The sequence below is a fragment of the Geotrypetes seraphini genome, chromosome 3, assembly GCF_902459505.1.
Source record: "Geotrypetes seraphini chromosome 3, aGeoSer1.1, whole genome shotgun sequence".
Classification (NCBI taxonomy): domain Eukaryota; kingdom Metazoa; phylum Chordata; class Amphibia; order Gymnophiona; family Dermophiidae; genus Geotrypetes; species Geotrypetes seraphini.
Window position 1 is genome coordinate 77,963,085 of NC_047086.1, and position 21,511 is coordinate 77,984,595.

General features: G+C 38.2%; 1 protein-coding gene across 3 annotated transcripts in view; it reads right to left on the reverse strand.

The window, feature by feature from the left end:
* Positions 1 to 21,511, reverse strand: part of SH3YL1 (SH3 and SYLF domain containing 1) — a 63,870-nt gene that overhangs the window by 13,864 nt on the left and 28,495 nt on the right. For all 3 annotated transcript variants that reach the window (XR_004538778.1, XM_033937558.1, XM_033937556.1), the window contains exons 5-8: positions 12,451 to 12,563; positions 11,090 to 11,218; positions 5,993 to 6,155; positions 874 to 940 (exon numbers count right to left, since the gene is read on the reverse strand). Coding sequence is in view for 2 of the 3 variants with exons in the window: in XM_033937558.1 (XP_033793449.1) it covers positions 874 to 940; positions 5,993 to 6,155; positions 11,090 to 11,218; positions 12,451 to 12,563 (472 nt within the window). In the remaining variant the exon portion in view is untranslated. The remainder of the gene's footprint in view (positions 1 to 873; positions 941 to 5,992; positions 6,156 to 11,089; positions 11,219 to 12,450; positions 12,564 to 21,511) is intronic.

Below are 21,511 nucleotides of genomic sequence, written 5' to 3' on the forward strand. Positions count from 1 at the left end.
GGACATGCTCGGTCCAACTACCTTATAAAGTGACTTTCTATATACCACCAACCAAATTACTTGAAATGAAGATACCTCAAGTTGGATATTGTCAGCAGATCACACAGCATGTAGGGGCTGACAAATTCGTAACAAAGAAGTAGGCAAAACCATACCATTGATAGACTTGAAAATCAGACATAAAATCTTAAAAGTGATTCTTTGTTCGAAAAGTGGTCAATGTAAAGAATAATACTTGCACATTTAGAGGTGCCCGTCAGAATTCTTGCAGTGGCATATAGCATTCCTGAGTTATGAAATAGAGGGTTTGGTTCTATATAAAGTGACGCACCAGGATCACAACTGAGTCTGGCATCTTTTTCCATAAGGTACTACTCATGGGGAAGAGAGAATGGTTTTCTGAACCACAGAAGCTACAGCAGAAGAAGTGTTGGTCTTACTCTAAATGTTTGCACCATGCCAATTACTTTGTTATTTATCTGACCCTTCGAGACTTTCAGCAAAACTTGCATTTCACAATAAACCTTGGCCTGTACCGACTTATTGGACGTGAAAGAGTGTAGTGAGTAGATTGGGATGTAAACAGCCTCCTTGAACTGGAACCTGACATCCCCAACCTGCAATTCACAATGCTACCTCCCTAAAGCTGTGCCCCCAGTTTGTTACACAGCAAAAACAGGGTCCACAGACTGGCAAGGGTTACATTTCAAAACTTTGATGATGCAGGAAATAAAATGAGATCCCCATTTGCTCCTAATAAATAACCATCTGAAGTGCTTATATTTCCTAAAAGAATAGCAGCAGAAATATTTTACATCTTAGTGCTACAGTTTATTTTTCTTAAATTTAAATTAGCCAATATTTTTTTCATACCTTCGGGGTTGCCATTTCCTGAAGCATATTGTGAAGGCCGTGATGGTTTTGCAGGCATATCTCTGCCCTTTTGATAAAAATCAAAACAAATAAATCATTAAAATGTCATAATCTGGACTGTTGCTTGGGTTGACTCAATGGGGTAAATTCAAGAAATGGCCCTGAAATTTAGGCACCTCAATGGCACATGCTAGCACAAATTCTGCAATGACATTTCCATGCTGAACTTTAAGTATGAGGATTCAGACCAGCTAATAGGCTGGTGTAAGCACTGACAGGTGTACAAATGACAGAATTCTATAACATTGTTGCACTTACCAGGTTCAGCGAAGGAACCTTTTCCAAATCCTGATGCAATCCCTGCGGAGTTCCACAGGGCTCCCCTCTCTCCCTTTCTCTATTCAACGTCTACATGGCATCATTGGGACATATGCTATCTGACTTAAAATTGAAATCGTATATATACACAGATGACATTACAATTATCATTCCCATAACCTCACTGACACAAGAGACATAACAATTCACCTCAACTATTCTCACTAAGGTAGAACAATGGACTACACAATTCAATTCTGAACCCAGAAAAAAACAAGATTTTCTTGGCAAGTCCTAACTACAAGTTAACAAATACCTCTTTGAAATTAAACTGGTTAAATTACCCAATTAATTCCACTATCAAAATCCTTGGAGTCATCCTGGACCGATGCCTGACTTTTGAAGACCATACTAATGCTCAGGTAAAAAATGCTTTTGCACCCTTTGGAAAATTTGTACCATCAAACACTATTTTGACATCCTCTCTTTTCGACTACTGGTTCAATCTCTAATCTTAAGCATCTTAGATTACTACAATATTATATACTTGGGATCCTTTAAGAAAACCATCAAATGATTGAGAGTCATTCAGAATGCTGCCATCCGTCTCTTTTATGGTCTCAAAAAGTCAGATCATGAAAGCCCGTATTACAGAAAACTACACTGGCTGTCGATGGAGGCAAGGGTCATCTTCAAATTTGCCTGCCTCTGCTTCAAAACCATAACAGGTTCATTCCCAATCTACCTGTCGCACCATTTTGAATTTAGAGGACCAATTGCACATATAATGCCTATCTGTTTGCCTTCCCATCCTTGAAGGGCTGTATCCACAAGAGATTCCTTGATAGATCACTGTCATTCCAAGCAGGAAAATGGAATAAATGTCTAATCACCCTCATCTCAAATTCACCCTCCTACCAAACCTTCAGGAAATCAATTAAAACCTTTCTTTTTGATAAAGGTCTCCGACTCTTTTCCTGCCTTATTGTATCTCTGAAATACTTCCGGTTATACATGACTACTCTTGGCTTGCTAATGTAATTTGAAAGTCTTTCTCTGTAACATCACTGTCTGTGTACAGTCTCTTCCTCTGTAAACCGCTCTGAACTGCTTGTGGTATTGTGGTATACAAAAATAAAGTTATCATTAGTATTATTAAAGGAACCCAGTGGCTGTTTTCAATGTGTCCAGCCATCTGATTGCAGGTTGCTCTTTTCATCTGGTTCTTTTGATCTTCCCAAACATGATGTCCTTCTCCATTGATCTCTCTCTACTGATGGTGTGACCAAAATAAGACAGTCGTAACTTTATCATGTCCCTACCCCGCCCATGCCCTTCCCAGGTCCATGTCTCCTTTGGAGTTACACACCATAAAAATTAGGTTTATCGAATAGGGGTATAAGACAGTTACATGCATAACTGCAAACTATTGCCAATTTAAGCTTGTTAAGACTAATTACTGATACTTATCGTCAGTTAAGTGGAAATCAGCAAATTAAGCTACTTGCAAAACTGACCTTATTCTCTAACCACATAGACCAATTATGTGTCTACTTATGGGTGCCATTTATAGAATTTTGGGGAATATTCTCTTGCTTCATAAGGTCCACATAGGAGTCTTCCTATAAGAATCATGCACAAGTGCAATGCAAGAAACATTGGTGAGATTTTACAAAAAATGAAGTGCCAAGCAGCGCTCCTCTGTAAAAGACCTCATTGGTCCAGATAGGATTTTCCTTTACTTTTTCCTCTTTTGTCTTACAGGAAAGAAAACAAATATATTTTAAAGTTCTATATTATGATTTGATTTGATCATATTTATAGATTGTTTATAATTTCCGTCAGTTGTCTTATTTTCCTCCTTGTGGTTTGTGCTTCTCATGGTTTTTGTAAAACCTTGCATTTCTGTGCTTCTCATACCTTATTTTATATCAAGTCTTTTTTGAAGGCACCACTGTAAAGAGACCATTCTGGTGGATGTTACCACCTTCATTACATATTTCCTAGATCACTACAAATCTGTTATACTTCTCTTTATAGATCTGTCCGCTGCATTCGATCTAGTAGATCATATCATCCTACTCCAGTGGTTATGAGTTATTGGCATTCCAGATTTAGCTTCCGAATGGTTCCGCTCATATCTAACCAACAGGAAATATTTTGTAAGCTTCAACAAACGTACTTCCACACCTCTCTCTCCCAATTGTGAGATGCCTCCTCTTCTATGCAGATGCCATTTAGATCCTTTTGCCCTTGGATCCCGCTGACCCACACTACATACATAATCTCAAGTCCCAACTGGAATGGGTCACATCCTGGCTCAACATTAATAAACTCATGCTCAATCCAGATAAATCAAAAGCTCTTATATTCTCAAACCTTACAGGCTCAACTCTTTCTTCTTCACTCATACCCCATTATACCCAGGTTCCTCTAATCAAGTCAGTAAGGGTTCTCGGTGTTACATTAAATTCTACCCTTAACTTCCAAATTCAGGTTTCTGCTTTAATACAATGTTGCTTCTATAAACTTCATATGATTCAGCTAACAGATTGCTTCTTCAACAATCAGCTCTGAACACAGTAGTTCATTCCTTTCTACTCAATCAGCTAGACTACTGTAACTCACTACACAAAGGTCTCAAACAGAAAGACCTCTACCGCATTCAACCGATCCAAAACACATCTATCAAGTTGATTACAGGCTCAAAAAATACCTCCTTGAAAATGCACATTGGATCCCCATAATCTATCTCATCATTTGTAAAATTTTATTTCTAGTCTTCAAAATCAGGAAGCCTGGCCTTCCAGCTTTCCTGGTTCACTTTCTGACATCTTTTTTTCCCCCTCATCTCAGCAAAATCTCTTGGTTATTCCTTCTTTCAGGCAGAAACTTATGAATTTATGAACTTTTTTCAGTAGTCAGGCTCACCCTTTGAAATGTGCTTCCCTTCTATTTACACCAACTTAATATCCTCAAGATTTAAAGTCACAATTAAAAATCCTTTTACAGATGCTTTTACCTAGATGCATAATGGTACTTCCCCTAGGGCAGTGTCTCGCAAACTTTGTGAAGCTGTGGCACACTAAACTGGTAACCATGGCTCGAGGGCATCCAGAGGTGTGCAGACGTCGATGCGATAATGTCACGCCCTGAGCCACCAGTGGGAGGTGTTGGAAGAGAAGAGGTGCGGAGAGGAGGAGAGGCGCTGGCACCAGCTGACTGCCTACAGGTTGTGCCTCTTGCTGCGAGAGGCACATCCTGTAGGTAGTCAGCCAGCGCTAGAGAGCCAGCCTCTCCTCCTCCCCAGCATCTCGTGGCACAGGCACACACTTTGTGATACACTGCCCTAGGGAGATCTGCTGAATGCAATTATAGTTTTCTACCCTACTGCCTCGCTGTCCCTTTTTCCATCTAAAATTGTAGTTCACTATATCAACCCCCTCCCTCTCTTGTTGCATCTCTATTTGCTACCCTCCACATCTTGCAGTACAGTGAGTTGTTTGAAGCCTCTCTTTCCATTAACATTTGCACAAAACATAGTATTTTGGAAATGAGTCAGCAAATCTTGAAAACTGTGATAAATCTTTTAGCTTTTGCTTAAGAATCTATCTCTGAGCTGCTGCAAAAAACTGGGAGCCTCCAAATAGTTTATAATATCCAGTAATAGCGTTCTCTACCTTCATGTTTTTTCAAGCTGGACGCAACACAATGGTTTCCAAACATTTTGCTAGTTTGGAAGGAATAAAAAATAAAAACAAATCTGATAATATATCTAACCATTACATGTCACTCTCAAATTTGATAGGATTATTTCAGATTTAAACCACTGGGTGCCACTGAAGCAAGACAATTGGTTTTGCCATACTTCTCTACCACTAGAAAACCATACATATTAACTAGACACAAATTACACAGTTTAGCCATTAGCGGAGAAATTCTATATATGGCGCCCATAGTAAAGGGCCAAAATCTGGGCACACACCTAAGTTGTGCATACAATTTAATTAATCAACAAGCCCTTAACTAGCAATAATTGGATGCTAACAACTAGTTATTGCAGTTAATTGTCTTTAGTTAGAATTTATGCATGTAACTGGCCTGTACAACTATTAGAAAACCAGGAGAAGGGAAGATATGAAAATCCTGGTGGGAAAAGCATGTATAGAATGTCTCATGAGATAATTTTCAATCCTTCTGTATATATGTTTGGGGAACTGTTTATATGTTTTTGGGAGTATCTGTAGGTTTTTTTTTATGAATTCTGTAAAAGTGTGTCCGTATGCACATTTGTAAGTGTGAGTATGTGTTCATATTTATATTAGCCATATTTTTTTTGTATCCAGGACAGGACTGAGGTCAAATTTTCTCTACCCACCATGTTTCACTGATTAACGTTTCTATGTGATAGGTGCAGGAACGCATGCACTCGTGTTTTTGGTGACTATTTTCCTGGAATTGCTCTCTCTCCCTCCTCCCTTAGTCCAATCTGGCTTATTTTCAAACTCAATATGCCTTTTCACTAGTTTTATCCGTGCCAAATTTGATACTATTCTATAAAATATTTGGATAGCTATTTTACCAGACAGATAATGCAGACAGAGCAGACATTTTCAACCTTTTAAATATAATTTACCTCCTAGATTCTGCAGGGTTGGAACAAATAAAAATAAACTGTATTTTGTAAAGTGGTATGCTTTTAAGAAGGCATGGTGAGAAGATTATGTTGTAATTGATATCTTACTATATATTTATAAAAATAAATTGACTATGAGAAGAAATCAAGACAGATGTGTCATACCTTTCTTTGTTCCCTAGTTTGTTTTCTCAAATTACTCCTTTGCTCTGAATTTTCATATTTTTCTGTGAAAGAATCAAGTACTTCATAAAGTTCTTCTGCCTGAGAAGGACGCGACACTTCACCAGATAGGATTTCGGAAGCCCGAATATCTTGACAATAAAACCTAAACACACAAAATATAATTTTTTTTAGATAATAATGTAATTTAGGCCCCCTTTTATCAAGCTGCATTAGGATTTTTTTTTTATCTGAGGCCACTGCAGTAAAAGCTCCAACACTCATTGAATTCCTATGAGAGTCAAAGCTTTTACCATAAAGACTCACCCCTAACACAGCTTGATAAAAGGGAGCTTTTTTTAAATCTATTTTTATTTGATTACACACCTTATAAACAACACTCAAGTTGAGTTTAAAAAAAGCAAAAAAACCCCAGATAAAATAGGAAAACTTCAGTATATGTGAATTATAAATATTCAATAGTGAAAACTATACGGCAAATGGCTCTTAAAACTATTAAAACAAATTTCTTGTTAAAATACATATACAGTCAAACCTCGGTTTGCGAGTAACCCGGTTTGCGAGTGTTTTGCAAGACGAGCAAAACATTCTCGCAAAACTTGTCTCACAAACCGAGTGTTGACTTGATTTGCGAGCACCCCCCCTGATAGCTGGCATCGCTCCCCCCCCCCCGCTCTCAAAGGCCCCCCCGCTCAAACTGGCACCCTCGGCAAGAGGGAGAATTAGAAGTCCTTGAGCATGCGCAGATGCATGCTTAAGGCCGGCAGATGCAGGAAGATCTTCTAGCAGCACCGGCACGTCCTTGGGCTGCGTGCCGGTGCCAGACGGGGGGTAAGTTTAAGTTGTTCGGGCGGGGGGGTGTGCCTGTTCGCGGTTCGTGGAGGGGAGGTCTTTGCGAGTGGGGGGGAGCAGCACCGCTGGCATCGGGGGGGGGGGAACGTATCAAAGCGAGTTTCTATTATTTCCTATGGGGAAACTTGCTTTGATATATGAGTATTTTGGTTTACGAGCATGCTTCTGGAACAAATTATGCTCGTAAACCAAGGTTCCACTGTACTGTAATATTAAACAAATATACAGACATTTAAAACAAATGTATAGTATAACAAAGAAATAAAAAGCAGCAAAGAGGTCACAAAACGAAGCACTAGCCTCAATCAAAGAGATCAAATACTACCCCCACAAATATTCCTCCCCCAGGTTTACTGACAACTTAAGAACTAAGAAAAGCGAACTAAGGAAAGCAGAAAGAAAATGGTACTAATCCAGACTTAATAGTGACAGGTCCAAATGGAAGGAACTGCATGAAGAATATAAAATAGCCACCCTAGAGGCTAAAAAGAAGTACTACTCTGAACAACTATTAAAGAACTCCAACAGATCAAAAAACCTTTCCAAACTAACAAAAAATACTCACAACATCACAAGGAGACAATCAGTATCTTAACACTGAACTCAACAGCAAAACGCTCTCAGACTACTTTGCTGACAAAGTATACAAAATAAAGTCTCAAGTCGACTCCACCATGCAACAGACATTATCCCCCAGCGACTAAGACAAAACAACTAAAACCACAACTGGTAACCTAAAGAACTTCGCAACCATCTCCCATGATGACATCGCTGAGATACTAAACACAATTCGCCCTTCCAGCTCCAACCTGGACCCCTGTCTGCCACACCTCCTAGTGGCAGTGAAAAACGCCTTTGTAAACTCTATCCTTCCTCTCATGAACACCTCTCTCTACAAACAGGCATAGTGCCCAAAAACTGGAAGTCAGTGGTCATCAGACCAATTTTGAAAAAAAACCATACTCGATCCTAACATGCCCGGCAGCTTTAGACCTGTCTCCAACCTACCCTTCATGTCCAAGATCCTGGAAAAACAATGTTAAACCAATTAAACTCCTTTATCGACAAAGAAGATGCCCTCTCTGCTTTCCAATTGGGATTCAAGAAATTCCATAGTACTGAAACCATTCCTTCTCGACATTGTTGACGACTGCTGGAAACTCATTGACAAGGGTAATGATGTCCTTCTGGTGCTGCTGGATCTCAGAGCGGCCTTCGACTCTATTGACCATCCTCTCCTCATTGAGCGACTCTCTGAAATAGGAATCCATGACATCACACTATGATGATTCTCCTCTTTCCTGAATAACAGATCCCAAAGCATTCTGCTGAATGACGTGCTATCGAAACTGAAACAATACGGTGTTCCGCAGGAGGCTCTGCTATCCTCGCTATTATTCAATTTCTACATTAGACCTGTCCTAGATATAGCCCGCAAATATCAAATACAGATTCACTCCTTCGTAGATGACATCCAACTGTACCTACCGCTAGCAGAAGTCTGCGACACCCAGATTGCAAAACTCCTAACCTGCCTCATGTAAATAAAAAACATCTTTCGCTGCGCAGGAACTCAACTACTATAACTGCAAAAGACCAAGTACGCAGCCTAGGAATACTCCTTGATTGCAACCTGTCGCTTTCCAAACATATCTCTTATGTAGTATCTTCTTCATTTTACTACCTGCGACAACTTCGAAAAATAAGAAACTACTTTTTAGAGTTTGACTTTGCCCAACTACTCTATTGCTTAGTATTCTCCTGCATGGATTAGTGTAATGCGCTATTCAACGGTCTCATTGCAAAGAATGTACGACGTCTCCAGCGTGTTCAAAACTCAGCAATCAGGCTTCTAAGAAACCTCAGTGCCCACGATCCTGTCTCTCAGGCTCTAGCATTGGCCCACTAGCTGCCCGTAGCCAAATGTTGCTGAACTGGTCCCTCTGCTCAAGGCCGAAATATGCCTCAAAATGCCCCCTTGTTGTGCCCTTTGACTGCAAACCGCTAATCAACGGTCCTACTTCCACTTTACACCGAGTCATTGGAATCGACTGTCCCTGGAGATCAGATCCATTGAAGGACTCCTCAGCTTTAGAAAAGCAGTAAAAACATACCTCTTCACCTAAACCTCTGCCCTTGACTGATGGGACTACAAAGAAATGTATATGTCACATAAGGAAAACTTGCATTGTAAAACTATGGCATATTTAACCTGTAAACTATCTGTGTATCCAATTAGGATGAAACTTGCACTGAAAACCTTGCACTGTAAGGATAACTATGGCAAATTGTAACCAGCAAACTGCTTATTAATATTAGACCCTAGTATGTATCAAGTTAGGATAAAAACTTGTATCATGCCAAACAACACTGTATCATAAGTCAACGCAACTTGAATTTTCCAGTATTCTATTAATTTGATTCCAAATGGACTGCCAAAATGTAAGTATCAAGGAACAAAAGAAGAGCAGATGACAGTGCCAGCATCTATTAGATTTAGTACTATCTAATTTCTGCAAACGAAAAGGGGGCCAGAAACTTCTATGTAACAAAAAAACAAACAAACCATGTTTGTCTCATAGATGTAGATGCCGTACATCTCATCCTCCAAGTCCAAATTCGTGGCCATCGAGACGCAGAAATCTGCTGCTTAATCTCAATGCTCCAAATGTCTCAAAGACTATTTTTTGGTTTCTTATTCAAAAATTCAGATATTAATTTATACACTGGGCGACCTGATGCCCTAGAAAATCTGCCTGGATTTACAACAAATTACTTTTCATCATGACAGGAGTAGCTATACAACTTATTTTGAAGAACTGGAAAAACTGGGACCTGTTAAAATTATAACTTTTGGTGGGAATCTTTATGCCACATTTTTAAAATGGAACGTATGATTGCCATACAACAGGGACATTATAGGAAATGTAAGGATGTTTGGGAACCATAAGGAATGATTATTGATATTTCCCTTTGATATTACATATCCAGGGTGGGTGGCTGGGGAAATTATTTTAATTTAATTATGGTAGAATGTAATTGTTGGGTATAAGGTAGGGGGGAGAAGGGGCATGTATTTGTTATGAAATATAATTTGATTGAATTTAAGGGCCCCTTTTACTAAGCCACATTAGGGCTTTAATGCGCGGAATAATGCACGTTACATTGCCGCGTGCGCTAGACCTTAATGCCAGCATTGAGCTGGCATTAGTTCTAGAAGCGTAGCGCACGGTAATTTCCTGCGTGCGCTAAAAATGCTAGCGCACCTTAGTAAAAGGAGCCCTAAGTGCTGTTAAAGTGTAAACTGTCTGTATAATATGTTGCACTTATTTTTAGCTTTAAAATGAATAAAGATTTTTTTAAAAAACCATAACAAAACTTGTATCGTAAACTTGTACTAAAATTATGTATGTTTAACCTGTAATCTGTTCTGAGCTCTTTGGGGACAGCCGGATAGAAAATGAATTAAATAAATAAATAAAACAAATAAATGAGGTCTATAAATTGAGTGGAGTGGAATGACTAGATGTGAATTGCTTGTTTACTCTTTTCAGAAGTACAAGAGGGTGCTGGGGGCACACAATGAGTAGTACATTTAAAACAAATGGGAAAAAATATTTCTTCACTCAACTTATTAAGTAAACCTGGAATTCACTGCCAGTAGGACTGTAGTAAACGCCACTAGTGTAGCAGGGTTTAAGAAGAAGCTTGGACACGTTTCGGGAAGAAAAGCCTATAACCCATCATTAAGGTAGACTTGGAAAAATCCACTGTTTGTACCTGGGATAAGCAGCATGGACTCTATTACTGTTTTTGAGATCCTGCCAGGTACTTGTGACTTGGATTGGACAGTATTTGAAATAGGGTTAAGGGCTTAAAAATTTTCAAAAAGGAAACGGGGCTTGATGGACCTTCAGTCTGTCCGCACACGACAATGCTTATGTTTTCACTGCTCCTTGTGACCCTGGGCAAGTCACTTAATCCCCTCATTGCCCCAGGTACACTAGATAGAGTTTGGCCCACCGGAACAGATAGGGAAATATGATAAAGTACCGGAATATAAACCACTTAGGATATAAGTGGTATATAAATAATAAATTGTTTTAAAAAATAAACCACTGAGGAAAAATGACATTAGGGTAAATTTCTCTGTGTCATTGACCTCTACAATGTTTTTTTAATTATTATGTCACTGCTTTCAATTTTCTAATTTTCATTGACACTTACTTGCGATTAGTTTCTTTCCTTTCAATTAACCCCGATCCTTCCAATGAAATTCCAGCGAAGAGACCACGGGACTTGCAGTAGGTATACACAGCAGCAGAGCTTCGTAAAGCGACATCACCCTCTAAATTTCTAAAAAAAAACCAGGGTTTTTATTTATTTTTATTATAGCATGCCTCTTAAAAAGCTTTAGAAAATTACCAACAAACCGATTATAAGAGTTATTACTTATTAGAATTTGGATTAAAGGTGACATAAGGATTTGAACACCAACAATTTCAATTAATTAGTAAAATATAAAACTATAATAGCTTAAATAATAAAGTATATTGCTTACCTAAGCATGGATTAAAGAGGCCTGACTGCTTACAATTAAAGCAGAAAACTAAGGCATAGAAATTGCTGATTGCCAGATAAGAATCTTATATTCTGAAAACATGAATCCAGTGTATCATATGTACCTGAAGAAACAGTGCAGCTGCTAAAAGACTGCATTACTCATGTGACAAACAAAAGGTACAGAAATTACACTGTAGGAAATACATTTTACTTATTACTTTGGGCCTGATATTTGAAGGATTTATACTAACAGAGTTATGCTCATAAATTTGGCTGAGGCAGGAGTAATATAAAGAAGTGCTTCTTCACAGAGAGGATGGTTGGTTCCCCATTTTATCTTAGATTGTTCATCCAGACCCACACGCAGAGTTCATCTGTTTAACTATCCAACACTAAAGGCCTGCCTTCCAAGCAGGTCAACTAAATGACTGGCAGGGCAATATTATCTCGCGCTCCTCATCCTACCTAAATTTCAGAAAATTATTAAAAACAAACCTGTTTAACTGATTTGTATCTTATGCCCGACCTCTCGTTTTCCAAGATCCCTTATGCCTTCCTCGGTATCCTGCTTACCTTTTTAAATTGTATCTATTTCATTGATTGTACCTATTCGCTGATTGTCCATCCCTTCTTTGCTGTAAACCGCCTCGAACTACTACGGCTTTGGCGGTATATAAGAATAAAATTATTATTATTATTAAAAGTCCTCCTGAATGCTGTGATCCTTTTTCCGATATATATAAATTTCTAAATCATTGTAGACTCCTGAATTATTTGTCATTCCTCCTCATGGTTGTCACTACTGCTGATCTTCATCATCTGTGTTTCTGTAAGAACTTTTTCATCTATTTTTCCAATCAGTCTATTTTACAAAACCACAAGCACTTATGTTGACTTTATAAAGTAAGCTTATGTGTTTTTGGACTCACATAGGTGTGATTTTATAACATTTTCTTCATTAGGGGAAAGAAAACTTTAAAATGTCAGACCCTTAATATAGTACAACATACTTGAACAGTACTCACCTTCCCAAAGGTCCAATAGCAACTGTTAAATTCCCACCAAGTGTAAGGTTACCACCTTTGGCAAAAGCTTCAACTGCCCTTTTATGATTTAGTATTATTACTAAATCAGACACCTAAAAATCCAGAACATGATTTACGTTATACTATGATCAATTAAAAACATCTAAAATATTGAATGCATCAAATGAAACAGCAGATTTGGTGCAGGAGGTAATGGTGCTGGGGCTGCTTGATAACAGTGATCATAACATGATCAGATTTGATATAATCTCTGGAATAAGTTTGCACTTAACTTAAAAAACTGAGCTTATGATAACATGAGAAGAATGGTAAAAAAAATAAACTTAGAGGAGCAACTGTAAAGGTCAGTGGAGGTTATTCAAAAATACCATTCTGGAAACCCAGACTAGATATATTCCATGTATTAAAAAAGGAGGAAGACGACCAAACGCAGCCAGCATGGTTAACGAGCAAGGTGAAGGAAGCTATTAGAACTAAAAAAGAATCCTTCAGAAAGTAGAAGAAGGATCCAACTTAAAATAATTGTAAACAGCACAAGGAATGTCAGGTCAAATGCAAGGCGCTAATAAGAAAGGCAAAGAGAGACCGCATAAAGAAGATTTTGCTGGAAGCAAACACACAGTAAAATGTTTTTCAGGTACGTATATTAAAAGCAAGAAGCCAGGAAGAGAATTGATTGGACTGCTAGACAACCAAGGGATAAAAGGGGCTCTCAGAGAAGATAAGGACATAGCAGAGAGGTTAAATGAATTCTTTGCTTCAAGCTTCACTGAGGAAGAAGTGGGGAAGTTACTGGTGCCAGAAATGGTATTCCATTCTGATGAATCGGAGAAACTCAAACAAATCTCTGCAACACTGTAATGGGTCAATTTGACAAATTGAACAGTAGCAAATCGCCTGGACCGGATGATGTATATATCCCAGAGTGCTGATCTTGTAGAGCTATTGTTAGTAATTTGTAATATTTCTTTAAAATCCAGCAAAGTACCAGAAGGCTGGAAGGTGGCCAGTCTCTTATGATGTGATCCTGTTTGGGACATTGTTGAAAGCTAAGAATCCAATAGACATTTATAAAAGAAGACTTCTTCTGATTATGACACGTGTGGCCATGCAATTGATAATCAGAAATTGGAAGAACTGGGACAGATTAAATTTTTCTTTTTGGTGGGAAATGCTCCATTTGTATTACAGATATGAAAGAACGAATGCAGAACAATTGGGTAATAATAAATTTTTTAAAAAAAATATGGGGTCCATTAGAGGCATTTATCAAAAAAAAAAAAAAAAAAAAAAGACTGATTGATTAACCTTGATGATTTCTACACACATCAAGGGAGGGTGGAGGGAGTAAAGTACTTTGTTTCTTATTTGTTCAATGATAAGTGCTGTTATTTGTATTATTTGACTGTATATTTGTTGGCGCTTTGTAAAAGTTCTGAAAAAGAATAAAGATTTACAAAAAAAAAAAAAAAAAAGAGGAGGATAGCTTTCATAAACTACAAAAGATCACAGAAAGAGGAACACAAGCAAAAATATCTGGAACAATTGAAAGGTTGGTCAAGTAGTCAGGAAAGCAAAGATGCAAATTGCTGACATGGTACAATGGGGGCCAACACATTTTTTAGATATATTAGTGATAGGAAGAAATGCAAAAGTGGCATTGTGAAACTCAAAGGTGAAGGGGAGGAATATGTAGAAGCTGATAAAGATTAAGACTAAATTGCTTAATACATATTTCTGTTCTGTGTTTATAGCTGAAGCACCAGGAGTGGGACTGCAGAAGGAAAACACAAATAGGGCTGGAAGTGTGGTAGACCCTGATTGATTTTCAGATGTGTTCTTGAGGAGCTAAACTAAAAGTGAACAAAGCAACTGGGCTGGATGGTGTACATCCGAGGGTATTGAAGAAACTTAGGGAAGTTCTGGCAGCTCCGCTGGCTGACCTTTTCAGAGTCAAGAGTAGTAATGGAGGACTAGCAAAGGGCGGATGTGGTCCCTCTCCACAAAAGTAGAATTAAGGAAGATGGGAACTACAGGCCGATAAGTGGTTTCTGTGGTATGTAAATTAATGGAAACACTTTTAAAACAGAGACTAGTGATGTTTCTGGACTCCAGTGGATTACAGGACCCGAGGCAACATGGATTCACTAGAAATAGGTCTTGTCAGACAAATCTGCTTAATTTCTTTGATTGGGTGACCAGAAAATTGTTGTGTATTTAGATTTCTTTGATTGGGTGACCAGAAAATTGTTGTGTATTTAGATTTTAGTAAAGCCTATGACAGTGTCCCACACAATTGTCTAATAAATAAGCCGAGTGCCCTTGTTATGGGCCCCAAAGTGATGGAGTAGATGATGAACTGGTTGAGTGGAAGGCGACAGAGAGCAGTGGCCAATGGAGATTGCTCTGAAGAAAAGGATGTTACCAGTGGTGTGTCTCAAGGTTCGGTTCTTTGTGGATGATATCATAATCTACAATAGAGTAGACACCTCTGATGGTGTGAATAACATGAGGATGGACCTAGCAAAGCTTGAAGAATGGTCTTAAATTTGGTATCTAAGATTTAATGCTAAAAAAATGCAAGATAATGCATTTGGGCTGCAAAACCCTGAGGGAATGGTACATTTTAGGGGTGAAGAACTTTTGTGATGATCTTAAGGTGGCCAAACAGGTTGAAAAGGTGACAGTAAAAGCTAGAAATATGCTAGGGTGCATAGGGATAATTATGGCCAGTAGGAAATAGGAGGTGTCGATGTCACTGTATAAGACTCTGGTAAGATCTTATTTAGAATATTGTGTGTAATTCTGGATACCGAACTTTCAAAAATATATAAACAGGATGGAGTCGGTTCAGAGGAAGGCTACTAAAATGGTCGGTGGTCTTCATCATAAGGTACATGGAGGCAGACTTAAAGATCTCAATAAGTATACTTTGGAGGAAAGGCAGGAGAGGGGAGATATAACAGAGACATATAAGTACCTATGTGGCAAAAATGTGCATAAGACAAATCTCTTTCATTTGAAAGGAAACTGCAGAATGAGAGGGCATAGGATAAAATTAAGAGGTGATAGGCTCAGGAGTAATCTAAGGAAATACTTTTTTACAGAAGGGGTGGCAGATGAATGGAATAGTCTCCCATTCGAGGAGGTGGAGGCAAAGGCTTGTGTCTGAATTTAAGAAAGTGTGGGACAGGCATGCGAGATCTCATGGGGAGGGGAATAGACAGTGGATGTTGCAGATGGGCAGACTGGATGGGCCATTTGGCCTTTATTTGCCATCATGTTTCTAGGTTAAGAAGAAGTAAAATAGCTGTGGTTTAGCCAACTCACTGCCATGGGCCTATGACACAGCTTGCAGGCCATTAAAACTGCATACTGGTTCCACTATAAATATTAAATTTAAAAAGAAAACTAGATACATTCAACTCAGCTTTGTAACTGTCTATCCTTCTTTCTAATGGTTTACTAAGTAATTTTTTTCTTTACATATACTGTACACAATGAAGTATATTTGGCAACATAAAGGTTATGGCGGTGGGATTAGTCAGGGGGAATTTGAATTAGTTGGGAATTGACCTAGAACCAAAGAGCTTGATCACTAGATATTTTACCAAGTTGTGTTTTTTTTGTTTTTTTGGGGTTTTTTTTGGGGGGGGGGTGTGGACGGGGACAGCAACGCTGTTTCTAATTTTCCTTTTTATTCATAGTCAGATGGCCACATGAATAAATTCTAGAAAGCACACAAAACACTTTTTTTTTGCACCTTAAAGTTTTCTATTTTGCAGTGAGGGCAATTGTTTCAACTATATCTCAGTTAATGTACAATGGCATTACAGAAAATGAATTAAAATAATAACTTTCTTTGGCAGTACAAAAATTGTCCTTGGATATTTTGACAGTTATATGAACTATGAGGAAGTTTCTAACAATAAGTGTAAAAACAGGGTGGGTTAAATAATAATGGATAAGGTTATCTCCAGAAACAGTCAAAGCAGAACTGGCAGCTTTCTCAGAAAATAGTCCATTAGTCCTTGAAAATTCTAATTTTCTATGCTATCAATTAAGAGAAGTAGTAGCAATGTGTCCTCATCCTTAAATGGGATACAGGCAAATCTGCATTTATTTCCTGAAAGTCTAGCATTCAGTTATGGTTCATATAATAATTAAATGCACGAGCTAATAAACTGCCTAATTAACAATGCATTTATTATTTTTTAAGGATTCATTTTGTTGGATTAGTAGGGGAAAAGTAAGCAATCTTCATTGATCCTATAATACATGAAAAAATATTACTAAGAGAATGTGATTTAAATTGACTTTAAAAGTATACAGGCTAAGTTAAAACAGCAGAAAGTGAAAAAAAGAATGGGCCCTATAGTTACCTCCCCGCCCTTTACAAAACCGTAGCGCGGTTTTTAGCACTGGGTGCAGCGGTAACAACTTTGACGTTAATAGGAATTCTATGAGCATTGGAGCTGTTACTGCTGTGGTCTGCGCTAAAAACTGCACTACGGTTTTATAAAAGGGGGGGGTTAAAGACAGTTAACTGGGTAGCAGTTGTTGCGCACTGGGGTTGGTCAGTGATTTTCAGTAGCACTATATGGATAATGCGGATGAAAATCACTGTGATTGTATCTAGATAATGCCAGAGCAGCCAAGATTGTCCAGGGCAAACTATGCAAATCATAACATGAATAATTAAGGATGGTAGAAAAGCTATCCTAAGTTATTTGTGTTGCTATCTAGGTAGGCATGCTAAATATCACCATTATCTGAATGATGGTGGCAGTTGCGGTCATACCCAAGTATTCAGGTATTGGCTGAGGTTGAATATTCAGGTATATGTTTAGGATCATGGATTTGATATACTGTCTTTCTGTGGGTACAACCAAAGTAGTTTACATATATTACATGCAGGTACTTTCCCTGTCCCTAATGGGCTCACATTCTAAATTTGGCATCTGGGGCAGTGAAAAGTTAAGTTACTTGGCCAGAGTTACAAGGGGCTGCAGTGGGAATGGAAGACAGTCCTCAGGTTCTCAGCCCAATGCATTGTCAGGCTACTCCCCATGGATAGTTTTTAAATGAAATAATCACCAAAGGGTTGATATTCAAAGTGATTTTACCAGACAGAAATGGATCCTGGACAGTTAAATCATGTTTGAGGCTAACCATTCATTTTGGGCAGCACTTAATTGGTTAATGCTACTAAAAATTGGTTATTTGTTGGCATTCCGGAGACAGATTCAGAACTTGGTCGGTTAAATGCCGATATTCACCACTTAACTGGACAAGGTCACTACATAAATAGGACCACAGAAAAGTCAGTTCTATGTTTATGCAGTGCCCCATAGCAGGGTACGAGTATCACACTTATCTCCAGAAACCCAGAAATTCAATGCCAAAGCGCGGACATGGCCCAGCATTAATTCCTGGGCAAAATGCTGGTGGCGGTCAGCAAAATTACATTATATTACATTGGTGTCTTCTATCCCACCAATACCTTTCAGTTCTAGGCGGTTTACAACAAGAGTTGGCCTGGGCATTTCCAGGGAGAATACATAATTAATAAATATAGTATGCGCCGGGATCTGTGGAGGGTCAATCAGGTTTAGTTAGATCATTTGATAAATTTCTTGAATAAAAAGGTTCTAAGTTCTTTCCTGAATGTTTTGTAGTTGGCATCAGTCAGCAGATTGGAGAGGTGGTGGTCTAGTTTCGCTGCTCTGGTGGCTAATAGTCCGTCGTATATTAATTTTTTTGCTTTGTATACCTTTGATTGGGGGGTGGGTAAAGTGTGCATGAGTTCTCCTTGGTCTGGATGTGTTTTTCCTGTTTAGGCGGTTGCTCAGATAGCTTGGTCCATTTCCATTTAGGGCTTTGAATAGGGTGCAGTAGAATTTGTATTGTATGCGTGCTTGTACTGGGAGCCAGTGTGAATCTCAGAAGGCGGTGGTAATGTGATCATATTTTTTTAGTGAGTAAATCAGTCTAAGAGCTGTATTTTGGACTGTTTGTAATTGTTTTACCATGTTGGTTGGACATGACAGGTATAGGATTTTACAGTAGTCCAGGAGTCCTAGGATTAGCGCTTGTACCAAGAGTTTGAATTGCTGAGCACTAGTAGCTGATTACTAACCTACTATATATCAGAAACAGAAGCTGAAACCCATCAAGAAAAAGAAATCAAAGAACCAGTTTTCAAAAACTTTCGACAGCATTAAACTTCCACTTTAGGAAGACCTCTGAGCCCCACATTCACCCAGTTTCTCTCCTATGGCTCAGGAAGGAAGCACCTGGGGCATTGTAGAATTCTGTTCTCTTGGACCCTAGAGTGCTGATTATATTAGAGAGAAGGTTGAGTAAACATGTATAATGACCATTTTTATAACTGCTGTTACATCCAGACACTTGAAAAGGATTAGGTCCCAATTCCTGCCCCATACTGTCATTTGGAAGTCAGGTGCACCTGGGGACATATCTTAAAGACCAGAAATCATCTTTCAAAACATGTCTAATTTTATTGTGAGCTTTACATCTCTTTTATATCATTCTACATGAATCAGTGTTGTCAGCATGTGACGTAAACACAAACCATATATGGACACAGGTCACATGAAACTTTAAAGAAATCAGCATTTTTTCTATCTCGAGACTGGAGTCCAAAAGGTCAGAAGAGCCTTGGCCAGCAAAGCCTCTTAACTAAAGCTGTTTGCAAATATGGCTTTATGAAAACAATTGAAGTCACTCACAACAAGATAACACACATCTTATCAAACATAAATGTCCTTGTACTATTTTCAGAGAAGGAAAAAACAAACAGGGTCTGGTTTTCTTACAGCTTCAAAACATTCTATGGAAAACTACAAGACGTGTCCCTTCAACACTTATGGACCATTTTTAGACTTTCACTTTTTCCCTTAACAGTATTATTCATGAAGAAAGCTACACGTGTTAAAGATGAGTCTAAACACTGCTCACCTGCAGTTACATGCCACAAGTATACTACACAATAAATGATAGTTAATTGTCTTAGTGTGTAACTACAAAGCGGTATTAGTGGGAGGGGCATAGGCATGTCTCTAATTTATATACAGAATCAAATATTGGGTAGTAGGTCTAAAACACTCTTCAATACTGACTCCTAAAAAAAGCCAACACCTACAAGATTAACACACTTTACTCTTTTTTACAGGTTAGTGTTGCCTTCAAGTTTTATAAAACCTTTTAAATTTATGGTCCAGGAGTAGGAAAAGTCTCAGAGTTCCATTAGGAGATGTACAGAAGATTTCTCCCAGCTCCTTTTTCTTTCATTCATCGGCATAAAAACCTACCCTCTGGCACCTTGGTTTGGTTTTTTTTTTAACTTTTCAAAACTTATCACCAAATCTATTCTTCAAATTGTCCTTAGGATAGTTCAAACATTTATATTTATCAAAATTCTTGCTGTGATCCCAGCACCATGACTTTTTTCTTTCTTTATGCATGTTTAAATTTAAAAAGGTTTTAGAAAACTTGAACTTACTAACCTGTAAAAAGGAGTCTACAGAAGTGTGTTAATCTTGTAGGTGATGGCTCTTTTTTAGGAGTCAGTATTGAAGAGTCCAATTTATATACTTCATATTGAACTGTATGATGCATTTAGGCATGCTTATTTACACCTGCCATTCATCTGGAGTAAATGATTGTGCATACATGTAGGTGTATGCACAATTTTTGATGCACAGATTTCTTATAGAATTGATGCCAACCAGGAAAAACCAACAAGACTGCAGACTGTGTACAAGATGCAGGCAAATTTATTGTATCAAAATTAAAATGCAAAAAATAAAATAAATAAAACCCTTTTACCAATCAAGGGACCCGACACGATCCGTGTTTTCGGACAAAGTTCGAACTTAACATACAGGCATTTTGTTGTTATCTTCAATTTTTCTGTGGTACGTTTTAGACCTTATTTACCATGGACCCCTGATGAAGGTTTGTCCGAAACACGGACCGTGTCGGGTCCCTTGATTGGTAAAAGGGTTTTATTTATATTATTTTTTGCATTTTAATTTTGATACAATAAATTTGCCTGCATCTTGTACACAATCTGCAGTCTTGTTGGTTTTTCCTGGTTGGTGTTTTTTCTGCAGACCAAGTTGGACTTTCTTTTTGCTTCTTATAGAATTGATGCTCAGCACTGGTATGCCCAACTGGAAGCAACAAGTGATAGAACTGCCTCATTAGTTTCTGAGATGTCCATTATCTGTGTAATTGATGGGTTTGATATCAGAACAAATGGAGTGGTACAGTAGCCCCCTAATTCTATAAAAAGCACCCACAATTGTGCATATAATTTTAGGGCTCCTTTTACTAAGGTGCGCTAGCGGTTTTAGTGCGCGCTACATTGCCATGCACGCTACATGCTAACACCTCCATAGAGCCTGCATTAGCATTTTTCATGTAGCATGGGGTTAGTGCATGCTAAAAACGCTAGCGCACATGCAATTTCATTACACCAGCTAATTAGCACTGATAACTGGCATTTAACAATTATTGGCATTAATTAGGATGAATTAAAGGTTTATGCACGTAAATTTACTTGTGGAATCTTGTCTAAATATATTACATGCGCGTCAAAAGAGGGTGTGTGGAAATAGCCAGGTCAAGGGGGTGTTCCTTTAAATTACGCACATAATTACAGAATTTGGGTCTCCACGCTTAGATTTAAGCATGAGCATTTTTTAAAAAAAATTTATTTTTATTGGAAAGTGGCAAAGAGAACATATACATGAAATCTGGTTCAATCAGAAAAATAGGCAAGCAAATAATTAAATAAGTAACAAATGGAGCCATGAAAAATCCAGGTAGCCAGGTGGGGGTGGGACTAAGCATGAGCATTTTGCACCTAATTTTCATTGGTGCAAATGACCATCTCTTAATTTTATTGCAATTCCCAGGCGTAAGCACTGTTCTATAAATTGCACCTATCTTTAAGCACAGTTTATGGAATAGAACTTTTTGGCACTGTATTTTTTGGATATCATAAATAGAA